Genomic DNA, 20,718 nt, shown 5'->3' on the forward strand with positions numbered 1-20,718 from the left:
GAGGACAGGCACAGAGAAGAGGGGTGAAAGGGTTTGGGTTCTAGAGGAGGCTTGGCAGGAGTGTGAGGAGGGAGCAGACAAAGAGAGGAGAGGGAGGTGTTAACCATTGGAGGAGGGCAGGCAAAGGAGGTGAGGAGAGAGCAGTGTAGGCCAGTCATGGAGAAATGCTTGAAAAGGAAGACAGGAGAAAGCTGGCAAAGAGATGGTAGACTTGGAGAAAGAATATTTCTCATAAAGAAATGTCATTTAAAAAAAATCCTAGTGTCTGCTTTTACCTCTGGCTATTGCCTGGTGTAGTGGTGTTTGGAACTATCTGGGGCAGCTTGAACCTACACAGGAGCTTCTCACTTGCCGGCCTTCCTGGAGGAGGTCTGGCCATGTACGATAACAGACTACCTAAGCTTCACCCTGGTCACTGTGGTAAGACTTTCAACCATTTCTCTCAAGCTGGGGGCCATTCTTTCAGACACATCCCTGCCACAAGTGGCCTCCCTTGGCAGCCCTGTCCCATCTTCCAACGTAGGTGTAGTGAGCCAGCCGGCCACTACGATACTTTGTATTGACACCCACCCAAGACTCAGTCCCAAGGGAATAAATTAAGGTCCATGGATCGCTCGAGATCCAGGCACATAACTGCACTTGTGTCTAGTGTATGTGTGCACTACAGGGCTGCTATGGCACTAGAAGGTGAGGGGCCTTGCCGGAGGTTCCCCACCTCTACACTAGCGATGAGGGGTACTTACCCTGTGGCAAAAAGGCAGCGCTGTAAGGAGCGTTGGAAAGTGCAGGATAGGAAGTGTTGCGCCACAAGGCCTGGCAGCGGTGTATCCTGGCACTGTGAGGGCGAGAGGCAGTTGTTCCCGTCGAGCAGCCAAATGGGAAGTAGCTGTAGTGTGTAGCAGCACGGCGCCTGCAAGGAACAATGCAGCCGCGTAGTGTGGCTCCCACGGCCCAACATCCACACGCTGAAGGGCAGGGCTGAAGACGCGGGCCTCAGCGAGAGTGTGTGAGGAGAGGCCGCAGGCTGCGAAGTGACAAGGACATCAGGGGCTAGCTAAGACCAAGACACGAGTACGCTCAAAAGTATGGTTTCCAGGCATGGCTAAGACAGTGGAAGAAATCAGGCGGGGATGCCACTCCTGCACAATCACAGGAGTCAAGTCAGCAGTAACCCCAATCATCACTGAAGAGTCTCGTGACTGTGTAGGAGTGGCATCCCCGCATGATTTCTTCCATTGTCCAAGCCATGCCCGGAAACCATACTTTTGAGCGTAGTCGTGCCTTGGTCTTAGCTAGCCCCTGATGTCCTTGATGAGTCAGTTCCACGGTACGTCTCCACAGATTCTGCGGCAATACAATGTGATGCCCCCTCAGTAGGAGTCCTTCCAAGCTCTCGCTTAGTTAGTCGCGGCATCGCCACATACTCGTTCGAGCTTCGTGCTCCTCATCAATGAGCCCGCTTACCCCCTTCAAGTAATCCTTCCACCAAGGAGCCTTTTTCACCCTTCTAATGCAGTTTATTGCCGTAAAGGTTACAAAGGGATGTAGTGAGCCAGCCGGCCACTACGATACTTTGTATTGACACCCACCCAAAGGTCCAGGCTCGGTCCTGAAGGGATAATTAAAGGTGCATGGATCGCTGGGGATCCAGGCACTTTAACTGCACTTGGGTCTAGTGTGTATGTGTGACCCGCAGGCTGCTACCGCGATACAAGGTGAGGGGCCTTGTCGGAGGCTTTTAACCTCTACAGTGGGGTCAAGAATGATTAATGTGGCGTGTTACCTGCATGGACAGGTACAAGATGGAGACTGCAGTGCTGTGCCGTGAGAGGGAGGGAGAGAAAAGGTCACCAGCGGGGACCGGTAGGACGGGGGAGGGAAGAGGAGAGCAGGAGAGAAGATGCCATCAAATCTAAAACTCAAAGTTGGGCATTTGTTAATGGCTGCATGAGCGCTTGCATGTCACTGCTCAGTATCAAGCAGTGACCAAAGACTTTTAAATTGGTATGCTTTGCATCATTTTGCGCCACACACAAAACCTTAGTAAATAGCCCACAAACATTTGAGAGGGAGTAAATTCATCTATCGCTGGCAAAATCACATCTCCGAGGTATATTAAAGAAAGAATGCAAGTGTTACAACTCAGGTGCCATCAAGCGGGAGCGAAATCATAACAGAAATATATAGAGAGAGACAGTATTAGAGCTACAACTACCAGGTAATGTAGAGAAAGAGAATTGTCATTCCTCCCAAGTAGGAAACAAAAGAGACAAAGAGAGAAATTATAGGATGTGCTGTCTCTGGGAGTGAGTGGCAGGATGTTTACTGCTCATCAAACACTTGCACACTGCCCTACTTAAGCAGTAGCCCCACCCTGCCTATGGTTTGATTTGACCACCTTAAATTTAAGTGCTTGACACTGCATTGAGTGAAAGTTTCCAAATATGACCTTACGACACTTTTATGAAGGCCTGCTCCACTTATGGCATGAAGATACAATGAGTGAACCAAGAGACAATTCACTTGTCATGTGCCTCTAATATATAGCCAATAGGGTTATAGAAGGAGAACCAATATAGTCTATCAATCCATATACAAGGGAGGTTTTGTATAGAGCAGATTCAGAACTAAAATACATCGCAGTGCTCTCAGATGTGACAACCAAGTGTAATGAGACACAGTGAATTAATTATTTTGATGAAGATGATACAATTAGGTCAAGCAGGGAATCAACAGATTCGAACCCAGATTTCTTGGTTAAACATTCAGCAAGTTTTGTTTTGTTCCATTCCAGCAGTAGCTACATTTCATGACCTAAATTACACACTGTGTTAAATAGATACATTGATTACATAATAAATCAAGGACACAAAACCTCGTTCCCCACCTTTAGTCCACCATAATACTTCGCAATTGACTGCCTATTTTTTGGACTTTTACTGTGAGTGAGTCTCAGTACCTAAATCGTGCTTACAATAAATTCACAGTGTGCTAATCACGTTATAATCACCAGTGTCCACCTTCTAAGATAAGGCTGCAGCTGCACAGCTAGGGTAAGAAGAGCTGGGATGGTTGAGCATGAACCCGTGAGAACACATAGGTGCGCAAATGTGTAGACTGTGTGTGTCAGACCATTGTCATGCCCAGCCCTGTATATTCGCACATGTAGCCTGGTGCAGAAGGCACTCTTCAGGGATTGGTACTAACCTGGGGTAGGCCTTATAATATGAGTGGCCATTCATAGTGTAGGGCTGTAATGCTTACACATTATAGAGAAAATCTGCACTAAAGTACAGTGTTGGTCCACTTAGGCCAGCAAGGCCCAACCAGGTATCTAAGGCCTTCTCACACAATAAGGAACTGCTTGATCCAGTTGGGAGAGGAAGGGGTGGCAGGAAATAAATCTGTTAATTAGCTTATCACATTGCACCTGGAATGGGACAGCCCAGATCCTCTTGAACAAAGGATGAAGGCCAAACCTCTGGAACCAACACAGGAGGGGCTTACCTTTGATGTTTTGGTGGGAGGGATCAGGCAGCTGTCATCAACGGGCGAAGCTGAGGATCTCAAGTGAGCTCTTTCTACAGCCAATTTGAAGTGGTCATCTTGCTTTGTCCCAAAATGCTATGTAGGAGGATGAGGGCAAGGGTGGAGTGATGGTGCGGCATCCTTGGATTTGTCATGGGTGCCTGCCTCCTTCAGCTTTCCACCTGCACTTAAAAACCCTTACATAACGAAGAGACAGTTGGGAAGGGCATGGATCTGGGAGCAACAATGGCTGAACGATGCCCACCTGGAAGGAGGAGTAACCTGATGCCCTGCAAGGACTGACTAAGGACTTTGACTCCACCTGACCCCCAGCACTGAGATAAGTCTCTCCTGGGACAATGGTGCAGCCTGTAAAATGTAAAGAAAGATATCGACACTGGTCTTCAGTTTAAAAATGCTTTATTGACAATACTGTTGATGAGCTTGCATTTTTTTACACTTATAGTAAATGCTCTCGAGTATTGACATTGATCACATTAATTGCAAAGGTGTTACGCTGGCAAACCGTAACATGTGGTCTTTGTTATAATTGTGGTGACACCCTGAAAAATACAGTTTGCCTGTGTTATATATACTGATACCCCTTGTATTGTGCTGTTGCATCTGGTTTAGGTGGGGGTATTGTAATTTTAGGGTTCAGGACCCACTAGGAGTGTAGTGTGAAATGAGGGTGTCATCAAAGGTACTTTCACCTACCCGAGTGTATATATTTGTAATTTAATGTGTAGTATTTAGGATGTGTGTATGTAATAAAAGTGATTTTCATTTTTAAAAGAAAAGGCACTGACTGGACGATCATTTATAGAGTGTTGTTGTTGCTGCCAGCATCTTGAGATTACTAGCTGACACAGTCTCTCATGAGTAGGCATTTGGCTACTCTGCTTCGCTACTCTGAGAGTCAAGCGCTACAACGGGATACTTGGCCCAGTAAAAAGATAACTGCAGCATTTTTAACTTATGCAAGTTTTGCATATAAAAAACTGCATTAAATGGGGAAATGATGTCTAGGACGCCAGCCTGGCTCTAATTGTCAAGTGCCAAGACAGAACCAGACCTTTAGCTTGAGTCTTGCTTGAGTGGACCAAATATAATCTTGGATGATGCCTTCTCATGCCACCTCAGTCTATCTCACACCGACCCTGGGTTTCTACCTCGGGGTGATCAATGTCACCACTACATCTCTTCCCATATTACACACCTAGTCTTAGTTGTAGCTCCTGACAGCTGCTCCCTTTCCAGGGATGCGGTCTCCTACACTGCACTGATGCTCTGTTATTCTTTGATCCTTTTTCCTGGCTCTCAGCCGCAAAATATAGTTTTAATTTGATACAAAAAGACAGAAAACTGGCAGGGTGTTTAGCAAAGATGGGCATAATTTGCAATTACTAGCAGGTGTTTTTGGGCAACCCGTAACACCAACTCCAGTGCAGACCAAGTAGGCCCTTGGTACCATGAAAACAGAGTATTGCTCAATTTTCTAAGCTAACGCCGAGGATAACTGTGATGCAGGTCATTAAAATGTTGCATCAGCAGAGTTAGTCTGGATTTGACAAAGATTGACCCATATTCAAAAGAAATTATTTATTTGGAGTTGGTGCCATCAAAGAATTGGGGACACTTCTGTCAACTAACAGTAAAAGCTTAATTACCCATTTGCTACCCCATGGCAACCATACCACCTCATTACCATTCCTAACAGAAGGTCTTTCAGTGCTTCTCCTGCAAGAAGGGGGGCAAATGCAGTGTATTCAACAATATATATATATATATATATATATATATATATATATATATATATATATATATAATCATCTAAAAATATAATGTACAATGTTCAAAGTAAAAATTTATTTAATCGTACATTTCACACATAACCATTTCTAGAATAGATAAATTACCATTTAAAAAAAAATAGTACAATAGTCCCATATTAAGATTTAATGGTAATGGTGTCCTGGATAGAAGTTGTTAGCAGGAGTAATTTGCTGAATATTAAGGCAGATTGGATTGATTCATGTCCCCCAACCCTTGCTCTCCTCCTAATCTGTACCACGAAATACATAGACTATTTCATGAGATCCCTTTTAGAGTGCTCTTTCAGCACTATGGCTTTTAAAAACATGTACGTGGAAATTGGGATGTAAAATGCACTATATGACCCGATTATTTCAAAGCTTTCTTGGAGAACACCTTGCCTTCCATCCCCAAAAAACACGCGGAAAAAGGAATTTAGACTGGCTGTGCTTGCTCACTGAAATGAGATTTTGGGAATTGTCCATCAAGCAATGGGCTGCACCAGTAAAGCAAGTGGGCAGTGCCAATGGCATAAGTGGGGGGTGATCTGCCAAGAAACCTTTTGAGCATCAGTACTTATGACCTTTTCATAAACTAAACACTGGATGAGGTGCTGTCACCTCTGGAGTTGTGCAGCTCTTGGAGTGAGGGCCTTAGCCTTTTAAGTAAGATACATGGGGTTTATCATATCAAGCCGAAGTTAGCTACAGGACACTAATTGAAGGTTGTTTTCTAGGAGGACAAGATCCTCTTTCATGTAAGCTCTCATGCGTCTAAACCTCCATTTTTTATAGTAAGTTACCTCTCAAAGATATAACTAGGGCCTGGGAGGTTAGAGATTCGCCTATAACTAATTAGGGCTTTCAGAAGAGCCATTGGTTTCTTCAGGACAGGAGTGACTGCAGCTGTCTTCAAGCATTCGGTTATTGTCCCATTGGTGAGGAAGGCATTAATGATGTCTGCAATATCAGAGGGAAAAAGTTTGGGATTATTCCTTAGTATACAAAGCTTGGCAAGGCTCAACCAGTATGTTTGAGGCTTTGACTTTGTCCGGCAGCTTCCTTACCTCTTCCGCTTGCAGTAACTTGGAGGAAGAAGACATTCCAAAGAGATCGGGCAGCGGTGGGGACTTACTGGCTCATTTGAGTGGACTTTTTTGTAATATGGTGAATAGTGACAGCCAGAATTCAAATGCTTATATTTTAGAGATATCTTGACCATTGCATGGGGACAGTATGAGGGAGTGGGGTTGTATGACCTGGCAGAGGGAGCATTACATGCCACCGGTGCCGTAGGAGGGGGTCAGTCAGGGGGAGGGACAAGGAATTTCCAGATTGTAAAATTTTACTCAGTTTTCCTGTACCAGGGAATTTCAGGTGCTGGAACACAGGATCATTTGTAATTGGATGGAGAGGTATCCCAACCGCAGATACTGCTCTGCCCCACAAGCAGTCAAAGCCTGGGAAAATTAGTCCCAGTGTAAGTGAGCGATGCACAGTGTTAGTGAGAGCTGGATAAACGTATGGTTTCAAATGGCGATGCATTGATGCACTGTGAGGGAAAAGGTTTGACTCAATGGAGAAAGAGGTAGGAAATGTAGGGTCTTTTATACAAGCCCCAGTATGTCACTTATTCCCATGTTAAAAGTGACGCACTGGCAGCGCAAGGGGCTCATATATAAGCACTGCGGAGAGGTAGTTACTGAGACTTAGTAGACATGGCTTTAGCGATCAGGCAGAGAGGACATTAGGTTCTGTTGTACAGAGGTATGCATAGGTAGGTCAGAGCAAATAAGGCAAAGAAGAGGGGGATGGAGATTATGGTGTGGAGAGTAGTGAATTAGTTTGAGAGGTAGTCAAGTGACGTAAGGCAGAAGGAGCCAAGAAACTGCATTTGAGGTTATGGTATGGAAAGCAGTGTATGTGATTTGAGAGTTAGTTAAGTTTTGGAAGGCAGAATGAGAAAAGAAAATGCATTTCAGATTATACAACAATGTACTTATAGACTCTGTTAGCTGTACCTGAATGGCTCTGTGAAAGCATGCTGTAACTGGGAATAAAACACTATGCATTACCTCTAAATGAAAACTTTGCATTACTGCAGGAGCGCACTGTTAGTCATGAAGTACGCAGTTGTCACAGAACTTACTCAAGGAAATAATTTACATGACCTTATGCTATTTCTCGTTATTTTGCCACGATTTGGAGCATTATTTTTGTGTAAGCCATAACTGTGAACTACTTGAGAACTTGTAAAATGTTGCAGAGTGTTAAACCCATGAATTGTAATTATTTTGATGCAGTATGCTTAGCATCTCAAAACACATGAATTTCTTATTGTGGTTGTCGCATTGCAGAGCGCATCCAAATAAATGCACATCTGGCACGAAAGATACATTTACGACAAAACTAAAAAATATCCTCAGCATATAAGACTCATTACCAAGATACCCAAGTGTTTATACACGTAGCTGTAGGATTTTCTTAGATTTCATGCGAAGGATAATTCAACTTCCACCATCATCAATCTTTCAGAATTGTTTAAAGTTAGTGAATGACGTGCACCATTTCTCGAGTTTATGCCTCCCTTGACTTTTTTTTTATTTTTTAAAGGCACATTTGCAAATTACTGTCACACAATAGAAGTTAAAATGGAACCCAGAATATTAGAATTTTGAGAGCTCCATTGAAGACAAAGTAGCTCTGGGCTTATAATGGCTGGTCTAAGCCTTCTGCTCCAACATTCCAGTGTTTGTTTCTCCATTTTTAATTTAGACCATTCGACCCTCAGTTGGTGGAATCTACTAATAGCCTTATAGCCCTTCTGACTCAGGCTATACGGGTCATTAAAGACCCTCTCCCTTGTTGTAGGCTCTTCCCTGCTGCTCTGTCCTATAACTCGGGTGCAGGGCCTTTAACAACCATTATAGTCCTCAACAGCAGGCATTAAGCCTAAATTACACTAATGAAGCTTACTTTAACATTGACTCCGCATTTGTCTTGAGCAAAAGAGAAGCTTAAACAGATTATTTCAAGTGTTTTAATAGGTATTGCAAGCTTCCCCTGAAGGATTTTAAACATAAATACAGTACTGTAAAGAAACGTGATTCACCACATATCTGAAGTGTGTAATATAATCTTATTTTTGGCTAACAGATGGTCAAATTTGAATGTCAGCACTTTTCTTCTGTGGTTCTGTTCAACGCATTCCAGTATATCAGCAACTCACTAGGACGGATGTGGTGACAAGTTACGATTTTTCTAAATCTGCAAATCGAGAATTCAATCTTATCAGGGAAAAATGTCTCTTCACTGTGAAGAGGCTCGGGCTTTATGTTGAGCTGTTGAAGGCACATTCCAACAAAGACATCTTCCAGTTTAAAAAAAGGAATGCTTTGCGAAATAGTCAAAACATCACGGGCAACATCAGTGGAAAGAATGTACCCTGTGCCAGAGCAAAATGGTGGATACATTTTGTCAGGATATTCCTCCTCGTTGACATACCACTTGCTAATCCTACTCCGTATAGGTAATTCATGAAGTTTCAGGTAACCAGTGAAAAATCTAGTAGTTCTGTTCTTTTTCACCAGCAATTCAGTCAGGTACAAGACATTGACAAACATGTCTGTGTCAGTCTTCATCACAAACTTGGTTTGAGGGCAATAGTGGTCGACCCACTCAAGGCCCATCACAGTCTTTAATGTAAGATTGTAGTAGGTGTCAGTGAAATTCTTTTGGATGATATCTCTGTAGACCAGGCTTTCGGCAGCAATATCGGCCTCTGCTTTTCTTTCCCATTCCGCCAGTGTTCCAACAAGAAAAAATACTGCAATCCTTTTGTTTCCAATAGTTTGATCTTTTCCCCAAGTGTGACGGATTGCTGTTCGAGCTTTTACATCTTTGGGTCTTGCTGCCACAAGGATCACCAAGAATGGCGGCTTTTGTTGACACCTTGCATCCGGTAACAGCAGAAAGGTTCCATTGTCAGCTCCAAAATTAAATATGAACATTGCTCTCCCATCGTTACAGGAGAAGCAAACTTTTACGAAGTTCTGTTGAAGTGCAAACATTAAGAAGCCCATACAGCAAAGCAGCAATGTCCCGATGAAGACCACCCGCCTTTTAGCCATCTGGAAAACAACAAAAGAAAATAAATAATATAGAACATATTATTTTTCACAAATTGAGGTTTTGAAGTAAGAGACAGAGAATTTTAGTCATGAAGACAATGCCATTCCAGTGATAATCTTTGATTAATCACCGATATCAACATTAGCGTCTTAGTGAACATTCACAGTACGCAAGGTAGAAAAATAAGGCAACAAGCACTGGCCAATAGGTCTGGCTTATGAATGATAGTGCCTGTTGTGTCATTGATGGGTTTAGCCGCTCAACGGGTCATCATAAATGCACTTTATCACTCATCTTTGCTCTCATGTATCCATTAATCATCTGCTTACTTATTCTTGCATACACCCTCTGACACAACCACAATAAAACACATACAAACCAAACAACATATGCAAGATAAGTAAAAGAATACAAGTGGAAAAATAAAATATGCTTCCATTTACACACGGCAGGCATTTGAATGCAATAATGACACTAAACATAGCAGCGAGTGCCCGTCTTGCAGAGGTACTGTAAATAGTCTATTGTTGTTTTCAAGTTCCAGCTTGGGCACCACATTTAGAACCAACATGCTGGTCATCTTGGAATGGTGAAAAAATGATACACTAGGGACAACAACTTTCCATAATGGTGTCCTGGTGGGATGCAGCGCACTGCAGATGAAATGAGTGGCAATCAAGTGAACCTTAAGCAAGGCATGTAGAGTTATAGTATACTCTTAAGAAACATTAAAATAAACAGAAGAATAAAGGAGGAACTATAAAAGAAGAAAATTACAATCTAAAGGACTGGCAAACCAGCCCGGACACTGAACCACACTCATTTTCAAATGGAAGTACATGTGATCAGAATATGCATCATTCACAGGACAAGAGAGCCAATAACTAATGTGCACTGAACCATTACCCCATGGAAGCAAAGAGTTCATGACAACCAGACAGATCAATGGCACCGAAGAGATGACTCAAAGCCCCTAGACGGTTCAATGTGCATTTATATTTATATATGCGGGTGTTATTTAATGACTTTTTTTTTATTACAAAATCCTACCAGACTACTAGGAAGTGATACAGGCAGGAATTATTCAGTATATATGTTCTTCCCCTAGGTGGTGTCAGATGGTAACACCAAAATCCTTCCTAACAAAGATAATCTGTGACATTTAATGTAACAAAATACCCATCTGTAGGCTCTAATAAAGAGAAATACCAATCTACTGTTAAATGATGGTTGGCTTTAAAATATTTTTTTCACAATCAATATAAAATCGGGCTTACTGAGTTTCTCATAACTTCATAATAAACACATCAGCCCTATGGCATCAGAAATATTATTTCCTAGTGTACCAATCAGGTCTCTCATTATTGATTAGCTTATCACCATAACTAATCGATGCCTCCTGTGCTGAGATTAAGCTTTCCATAAAAGAACCATCAAGCATAGCCATAAGATCATATAGTATAAATAATTACAGTGGGCAAAGCAAAATACTTTCTCTCCTAAGAGAGACTAACAGGGATTATTGTAGTGCAAATCTTCTATAGTTAATGATGGAAAGGCAGGGGATCTTTGCGGCTGTCATAGTAAATTATCTTGTTATCTAAGAAACCTTAACAACATCACAGTGTCTTGGGTGTGACGCTGAAAGTTCAAGCTCAGGCAGCCATATTGCTGCTGATAGTTCAGACAGCTGGAGAAATAAACAAAGTAATTCCAGCTGGGTGGAGGGGAAGCACTATTTTCTGTGAAAGCACACAACTTCTGGCCAAACAAAAACATATACCTCATTGCCTAACGGCTAGGGCGGTCGACCTCAAATCTGGGGAACTGGGTTCGAGTCTCGGCAATGACGCTGAACATCTTGTGATTCTGGGCAAATCACTTAATCTCCCTGTGCCTAACAAAAATGAATGTGTCCTCATGTAATGCAACTGGTGCTATGTAAGCGCTTTGATACCCGATTCGGGTCCAGTTCGCGCTATATAAAACTCTGTAAAATAAAATAAAATAAATTGCTACTATCACATGAGGGAGCCAAAGCCCCACTCTGTAGTACTCTTGAATGCTCTTTTTTAGGTTGACTACATTACTCATGGCAATAGCTGCACTGTCAGGATAGACCTAAAAAGCATTATAGAGCACGTTTTTTTCTCCAATTTAATCACAAATTAAATTTGATACAATAGGGTGCCGATTCCGATCCGTTAAAAAAATGTACCGTCCGACTCGTATCCGTGTTTTTTACGTACGAATTGTACAAGTACCGTACAAACTGCGAAGTACGATTCGTACGTGAAAAATACATACGAATTGCGTCGGGAAAATGGTCCGAGAGGGAGCCGTAAATTTTTATGTCCGAATAGCGTCGGGAAAAGTGTCCGATAGGGAGCCGGACATTTTTACGTGCAAATCGTAAAACAGAAATCCGAACGCGTAAGTACGATCCGTACCGCCCGTTCAAATACACAACGGCATGTAAAAGGCCCCGTACGGAGCGAACGCTGTAGCACACATGCACACGGGTAAACTTGTGCCCGGATACGAGTCATACAGCCCCCCCTCACACCGCACATGTCAGCACCGTACCCCCGTATGTCAGCACCGTACCCCTCCTCCACACCGTACCCCAACACCGTAGCACAGCCCCGCACCTGTACGCGCCGTACCCCCACCCCGTGTAGGTACGCCCTGTCCCCCCACCCCCGTATGCGCTGGGGGTACGGCACGTACCTACGGGGGTGGGGGGACGGCGCGTACCTACACGGGGTGGGGGACGGCGCGTACCTATGGGGTGGGGGGACGGCACGTACCTATGGGGGGGTATGGCGCGTACCTACGGGGGGTGGGGGGATGGCACGTACCTACAGGGTGGGGGGACAGCGCGTACCTACACAGAGTGGGGGTACGGCGCGTACCTACGGGGGTGGGGGGACGGCGCGTACCTACGGGGGTGGGGGGTACAGCGCGTACCCACGGGGGTGGGGGACGGCACGTACCTACACGGGGTGGGGGTACGGCGCGTACCTACGGGGGTGGGGGGGACGGTGCGTACCTACGGGGCTGGGGGTACGGCGCGTACCTACGGGGGTGGGGGTACGGCGCGTACCTACGGGGGCTGGGGGGACGGCGCGTACCTACGGGGCTGGGGGGACGGCGCGTACCTACGGGGCTGGGGGGACGGCGCGTACCTACGGGGGTGGGAGGACGGCGCGTACCTACACGGGGTGGGGGGACGGCCCGTACCTACAGGGGGGTGGGGGTACGGCGAGTACCTATGGGGGTGGGTGTACGGCGCGTACCTACGGGGGTGGGGGGACGGCGCGAACCTACACGGGGGTGGGGGTACGGAGCGTACCGGGCCCCCTTTTCCTCGTGCATCGCGGCGTACTTAGCTTTTCCGGCACTTTTTGGCTCCCGGAAAAATATAGCCGTGTGGAGTGCTGTGGGTACGAATCGTACTTGCTGGTCCGTAAAACGCTGCCTTACTCTGTGCGGACGTCGCGGACGCACTGTCCAGGATCGGAATTGTATGTATTTTTTAGCCGCACGGTGTTTTTTATGATTCGTACGGAAATGGTATTTCTGTACGAATCGTACTTGCTGGTTTGTACGGTGGATTTCCCGGGTACGAGTCGTACGGAGAAAACGCTCCGTACGAGCTTTTGTACCAGGGTTTTACAGGATCGGAATCGGCACCCTAGGTGTACATTTTAAAGTGATTCTAAATTTATATTGTTCACTTGAGAAAATGATACCTTAATTATGTTTGACCTTTACATAGTTTCAGAAAAACATGTTATATTCAACAATGTAAATAAATACTTTTACAAAACGCAGAGAGTACTATGTCTGTTTAACTTTGGATGAAGAAATCAAGAATACAATTTGAACCAAAAATAAACATAAAATTTTTACAAAATTGGGGAAATAATTACTGAAATGACAATTCCACAATAACACAAAAAGAAATAGGAAATATTTTAGGCGGAAATGCATAGGCTTGCAATGATTTGGTAGTTTGCAGTGATAGAGCGCTTACAGCACTCTAAATTGTATGGGTGCACTATACTCATGGTTGAAACGCACTCACATGTATTTTGTCGTTTGCAGTGTTTCATAATTATTAAGATGCATTTATTCACGTTATAGTAGCACTAAATTGTAGTGTGCATATTCAAGTAGGATTTTACATGTATTAAAGACACTTATAATTCCTGTATGCGTAATGTGCAGGATGAAATTATACTCGTGCAGTGTATACTGTGTTTAGTTTAAGTTGCTCAAACTGTAAGTTGTTTTGAGTTTCGTTTCTCTTTGGTTGCTCAAGAAATAATTAAATGAAACCTTTTTGTGCTTGAAGACAGTGTGTTCTCATTCTACTGCAGGTGCAGGAATTCGACCTCGTTATTCTTAGATTGAAAGAGATACCCGGAATGTCTTTGAAGAAGTCTGGAAGGCGAGAAGGGAGGACTCCTTTCGTGCCTGGCGTATCTGAAACCCAAGGCCACTGGAAGACGAAGAAAAAATTATTAAAGCTACTGTGGAAAGCTACTGAAAACTCTGCAATTGAAAAAGTTCACCATGTGACGTATTGTGGGTTGAACATTGTCTTTTTATATGATGCGCAGGGACTGATTCTGAAGTCTTCTGCTTATTTTCAGAGGAGAAGGAGCATCTTAGAGCGAGCTCCATAGCTTTAAGATATCAGACTCATTTGACGCGAGTACTTCTTAGGAAGTCAACACGTGCTGACACCTTTGGGATATGACAAAAGAGAGATTGGTAGGACCCTCATTTAGAGCAGTGTAGGGAAAGAGATTTTTGTTTTTGTTTTCCTCCCAGATGAAAAGAGAATTGGACACAGCTTCTATTCTGTGCTGTATTCTGATTTTGAAGTTCATCACGTTATGCCTTTTATGCCGAATGAATTATATTTGTTGACTCGGCTCTGTATTGATTTTCATGTATCTATATACTCTGATACTGAGGTGTGTTTATATTCAATTATTTTTGTCCTTATAATACACCCACAAAATTTAAATTTGGAGTCTGTGGTCCTTTAGAGTATGACTAAATTGAAAGTAGAACCTTGAATTGTTTCACTCCCCTCCACCACTTTTAGCAAGCAAATAAAAGACCATCAGTCTTAACTTTAGTAGAGAAAGCAGAGAATATAATTGGACGTAATCAGTAGCTAAAGGTACAGGAAATTGTGGACCTGGGACGGAGTAGACAGAAATATAAATTCTGCACTGTTAAACCATTTCTAAATACTTTCCGTTCTAAAGAGCAGATGGCGTGAAAATATGACCGTATGTAAAAGTTGACCCGGTCGCTCAAATTTCATTCTGAATGAGGAGAAATTCATTTATCTACAATAACTGAAATAGCAGCCAGGGAAAGTGAATCGATTTGTTGGGATGGAAAAGTACTCTGCATGGTAATGAGCGTGTACCTCTGCCCTGAGTACCCAACTGTATTGTTGTACTGTTATATGCTGAGGATATTTTGTTGTTCTGTTGTGAATTAAGCTTTTGTGCCAGCTCTGCATTCATTTGGAAGCATTCTGCCATGGGACATCCGCAATTATTCATAATGCTGATTTTTGTTGTCACAGAAAAACACGGATCATGCATGTGTGCCATGACATAGGTCTGTCTCGCAGATTGCAGTCTTGTTAGACTGGGAGTGTGACCAACGCGCGACTCCCATAGTTGTGGAAGGTTACAGTCTTCACCAGGAGCTACAAAACAGTGATGGATGGAATACTTGAATTAATCTCAGCCACTGTACTCACTACTGTGAGGAGAGAGCCTGGGCCGCACACTGGCGAGAGTGCTCCGCCTGCAGAGGGAAACCGATTAGATACCGGAGGTTACACCTGAGGATGGGGGCCAGACCTCAGATAATAGTAGAGTACTGGCAGTATCGCTACGGTTTTACACCCAGATATACACCTCTAGGTATACGGAGGAGGGCAGCGCACTGGCGGACTACCTCTCAGAGGTGGCTATGGTCTGGCTGTCTGCTCCACAGCAACAATTTCTGAGTGAACCAATAGCAGTTGAGGAAATCATCTCCGCAATCGATTCCATGGATAGATCCAAGGCCCCCGGCACTGATGGCCTCACAGGACTATTTTACAAAAAGTGCAAACATCTTACTCCCTGCCTCTTAAAGCTTTACGTCAAATCACTTGAGACGGGTATAGAACATCCCACGCTTCATTAAGCGATCATAAGTTTACTGTTGAAGCCTCAGGGGAACCCTTTGCACTGCCAATCCTATAGACTTTTCACTGAATTTTGATAACTCTCTTCCTCCGGAAATCGGTACACTCTCCTCCACTGCTTCCTCCAAAAAGGAAGTGGAAAAAATCCTAATGCTCAAGTTCCTGCCCTAATAGGCCTTGGCTCCTAGACTTCATTACTGCCCTCTATTCGGTCGTCTTGATTGACTTTTGACATGGTTATATACCTGGGAATAACACTGTTAGCATGCGTTGTACATACATATGTTCAAATGTTCCTCACCCATTACTGTATCCGCCCTACCCTTATGTGAAGAGTTCTGATACCTACCGGAGTCTTGCACCCACTTTGCATAATTATGTAACAAATGCTTTGCTTCCCAATACTGTACCCCTCTTACCCAAAATTGTGAAGCACTCTGATACCCGTAAGGGTCAAGTTCGCGCTATACAAATCTTTATAAATAACAATGAAATAAAATAAATGAAATTCGATTGTCTCTCCTTTTCAAGACAATCATCCCCTCTATCCAGTCAGACTTTATTCTGCACTAATACACCTCATTAAGTTTACGTACGTTGTTTTTCATTTTGAACAGGATATCGCAAGAGGTCCCTGCAGCTGTGGCTTTACTTGTTGCAGTGAAGGCCTATAATTCTCTGGAGTGGCCCTTCTTTTTTGCAACACTGCAGAAACTTGGCCTCCCGCGCAGGTTTCCGTCCCTAATCTAGCTCTTCTACCCGCAGCTGTTGGCTCCTTTCCGTGTTAATGGTTCTTTGATGTCCAGGTGCACACCCGCCATGGGCATCAGACAGAGGTGCTCACACGCCCGGCTCCTACTAATTTTTGCCATGGACCTCTTATTGCGACATCTACAGGAGAAACATCTTTGGCATGCACTACGGTTCAACATAGGCCCGTTGCTTCTATCGCTTTACGCGGATGACATATTGGTTTTCCTTAGGCATCCCTCCACAAAGTTGCATCCCATTATTCATGTGATCCAGAGATTTGGTCGTTTTTCAGGTCTCCTGATCAACTGGAGTAAATAGAGCTCTTCCTGCTGACAGCGGTCACGTAGCAGTTTTGAAGAGCTCTCCCCTTGCAGTGGCGTGATGATACCGTCAAATATCTTAGTATCCATATTCATTGCGATAAGTAACAGGTCCTCCGCCTGAACTATGGTCCAGCTGTGAGTATACTAACGCAAATCGAGAGGTGGATAAAGTTGCCGTTGTTATTGGCTGGCCATGTGGCCATTATTAAAATGGTCGTCCTTTCCCGATTTCTTTACTTGTTCAATATTACTGTTCCTCCCACTAATGCTTTTTTTGCCACATTGTGAGGTCTTTGGTTGCGATTAATTTGGGTGGGCCGTAGATTGCGGGTAGGTTGGAAGGCGCTGGTCCTCCCGGCGGCTTTGGTGTGCCGTTCTTACCCCTTTATTATTTAGTTGCTATGTGTCAATACGCGTACTATTGGTACTATGGAGATGCTTGCCTTCCTTATGACCGTACGAATCAGGATTTAGCAGGTGATACACCACTGAATGCCATCTTCCCATGGGTCTACCATTACACCCCACAGGCATACAGCCACTCTCCACTACTTGTTGGGCATGGCGCAGTCTGTTGCGCCTTCTGGGAATGGGATGGCTATACTCCTCTGAAATACCGCTTGCAGACAACCACTGGCTCACCCCAATGGCAGAAAATATTGTCAAATACACACTGAATCGTTATACCCTGCACTCCACTGGAGATCTGCTCCCAAGGGGCCACGCTATCTCCTTAGCAGAGAGAACACGCTTTGCCACCGCAACGCTACTTGGAAGGTTAATTTTGCATCGTATTCAGAGTGCATTACGGGCCCATATATCCTCATACCCAATTTCCCCTGATGACTCCCCCTCACTCTTCTTATAGAGGAATACAACGGTGAACATTTGGTCTCTAGGTTGTACCGCACATGTCTAAATATGTTGCCTATCGCAAATGACCGACTACGGGAGGCATGGAGGGAGGACCTGCAGCACCCTTTGCCGGACAATGTCTGGTATTACTATTGCCTCCAAACCAAATTAGTCTCCTCGAATCATAAACAAATTGCTGAATTTTAAATTCCTCCCAGGCACCTAAATGACTCCCAGTCTCATGGCCAGGAACGACCCCACCCACCCCTCAAATGTAATCCTGAAGACGCAGACTTTTTTCATGCAGCATGGACATGTCCACACATTAGCAGTTACTGGTTTGACATTTTTATATTGCTTTTACAGATGGTGGAAGGTGGCGTTGATGCAGTGCATGGCATCCCAAAGTAGTTCTGGCGCTTCGTCACAATTGCACTTTTGTTGGAGAAGCGGAAGATTGCAGTATGTTGGAGGAGCGGTCATAGCCCCACTGCTGCGCAGTGGCTTAAATGTCTTATAATTTGTGACACAACTAGTGAGCTATATGTCTTGCTGCAGCCACCCGCATCTCGCCCAAGTAATATCTGGCAACTCCTCCACACTTACTTGCAGCACTCGGGGCTAGCCAATCGGGACGGACTCCCTGGGGCTCACGCATCCAGTTCATATACACATTGTGAATGCTGTTACTGCTTGTCCACATTTTATACCATGCTGTTTCTCCTCTCTCTAGCTCCAACGAGGTTGCAGTAGACCAATTCACCATATGGTAATGAAAGTCAGATGTGGCATTTGGGCATAGCTTTCAGATAAAGATTCGGACCAACTGTGTAACATGCTTCCTCCCTTTTTCAGCGGAACAATTATGTGACTTACAGCTCTTTATTCCTTGCTATAGCCACAAATTGTACAATTGTCACTGAACGTGGTGTTGTTCTTGTAATCGTAAGAGATAAATACAAAAAAAAATACAAACAAATTCCAAGACCCAGACCCTAAATCACATTTGGTGTCTGGAAATGGGCTATAAGAAGGGAAAGTTGAGACCCCAACAATTGTCATCTACCAAGTAGCCTGAATGGCTGTGTGAGGAGGAGTATTTCTGCAAGACTCGTGCCTGTGACCAGGACTGGGGGCCAATCCCTGCTGGGTGAAGGGACATCACCCAGGGAAACCAAGACCACCTGCTCTGGAGCCTGGAGCACCATCGCCTACCAAGACCAGTGTGCCCTGTTTGGAAGAGGAGAGCATTGCAGGGAGCAAGCCCTGTCGAGTGAACTCCTGGTGCAAGGTGGGAACAGACAGCTGCTGCACCGATTGGGTCGGTGCCCATGGGCAGATTCAAGTATGCCAGGAGGGGCTGAGGAAACAATTGGCCCTTGAAGAGTGAGTCAGAGCCTCAAAACTGAGAATCATGGTGACACGTGAGTCATTAGGAGTAGGGAGGTCTGCATGTGAACCAACCCCATGGACCGAGTAAGAACACAGGGGGCGCTTCGCCTCATCAATGGGATCAAGATCAGGAGCATCCGCATCACCCCCTGCCCGCTGCTGGAGAGCATGGGCACTTACCTTGCAGGAGGAGCATGGAAACACATCTGATCGCTGCCGCAGCCAACTGCATGGGCTCATAGGAGAGCCTGCGCCTGATGAGTGCTGTTTTGTCTCTCGTGTAGCAAACTTACCGACCAGGACCAGAGCTGTGACAGTGCCAGCAGTTGAGGTACTCTCAAAACTGCTGTATGATTCCTCTCTGCTGGAGCAGAGAAGACTGAGTACAGGCCTACCAGGCCCCGCTGACTCACTGCAAAGCGCGCTGCAGTGCCAACACACTTGATTATTTTCTAAGAGTTGGAGTGAACTCGAGTTAAAGCCTGCAAGAGTAGAGTTAGGAATCAAATACCTATTTATATTATAAAAAATTAAGTATTTGACTGGACATTGATTTATTGCTAGTGCTGCATGCATTTCAAGGCCCAGTACCCCTGTGTGCTCCGTGGCCCTCTGAAAGGGGTTCAGACACCATGCACATAGCATTTACTTACCACAACTGCGACTGAAGATGAGGTGCTTGAAAGTCACAGAATTAAACCATGCTCTCAACTCTGACCTCAGTAATCAAACAAGGGTTGAAGCTCTCACTTCCGCCCTGGACAGCTCACTTTGAGGAATATTTACAAGCCCTATAGCCACAGAAGTTTCACTTTTTATGACGTTCCTGTGGCGATAAACCCTTCACTTTATTTACAAGACGGCGTTAATGTGGCTTAATGTAGCCTTGTAAATAAGGCCCCCTTTCAGCTCCTCCATCGTCCCTATTCGCTTTGACAGAGCACTGCAAAAGATCTACACCGTTGCCTCTTTAAAGATGTTGAAGTTCTGGCATCTGGTCAGTACAGGAGTTTCTTACCTATCGAGGAGATCTAGCAGAGCTTTTAAAGGTTGATGGAAAGGGCAGAAGCCATGGCTCAGTAGGATAAAGCCCCTTTGTAGTTTCATTAAAATGGGAGAAGTCTGGTCTACTCCATTGGCACTTTCTAGGGAAACAGCTGTCTGAGTAAAAAAGAGCTTCTGGGAGCGTATGTTACACAAGCTCTGGAATGAACAAAATGATGAAGGTATGGCAGCAAAGTTCTTTCTGCATAAGACAGTGTTTACCAAGCTATGGGATAGAGGGACAGGTATGTTTGGTCTGTGTACTATTCAGGACAGGTATGTTTGGTCTGTGTATTATTAAAACATCAATAAAGATTTATTGACAAAAAAAACAGTGTTTACCAAACTTTGAACCGTATCTAGGCAGGATCAGGCCTAGTCCTGCTTGATCTTTGTACATTAAGTTCTGAACTTGTAAACTTACTTTGGATTCCCAAACAGTAAAACGGGCCTGATCTCTGAAGCTGATTGTCCCTTTTGCCCATTAATAGCTGAGACAGAGGACCATTTCCTTTTTTTTTTTTTTTTTTGCCCTGGCTATGCGGCTCCAAGGAAGCGCTGGATAGTTCCGGCAGGTAGGCTGTTGGGCACAATGCATTATTGGGAGGCTGGAAGGGTCTTGAGATGTGACACTTCAGAGCATCTT

The 20,718-nt window shown here is 44.5% G+C and overlaps 1 protein-coding gene across 7 annotated transcripts in view; it reads right to left on the reverse strand.

The window, feature by feature from the left end:
* The window catches only part of LOC146801760 (beta-1,3-galactosyltransferase 5-like), a 152,236-nt gene that overhangs the window by 47,259 nt on the left and 84,259 nt on the right, over nucleotides 1-20,718 (reverse strand). For 5 of the 7 annotated variants that reach the window (XM_085621237.1, XM_085621236.1, XM_085621238.1 and 2 more), the window contains exon 2: nucleotides 3,936-9,472. The exons of 1 other annotated variant lie outside the window; for it this stretch is intronic. In XM_085621237.1, coding sequence (XP_085477363.1) covers nucleotides 8,516-9,472 — 957 coding nt within the window. In that variant the 3' untranslated portion in view covers nucleotides 3,936-8,515. Of the gene's footprint in view, nucleotides 1-3,935; nucleotides 9,473-13,817; nucleotides 13,963-20,718 lie in introns of those variants that run through there. One more of the 7 variants, XM_085621241.1, reaches the window with a different exon arrangement.

Source organism: Triturus cristatus, chromosome 8 (assembly GCF_964204655.1).
Source record: "Triturus cristatus chromosome 8, aTriCri1.1, whole genome shotgun sequence".
Classification (NCBI taxonomy): Eukaryota; Metazoa; Chordata; class Amphibia; order Caudata; family Salamandridae; genus Triturus; species Triturus cristatus.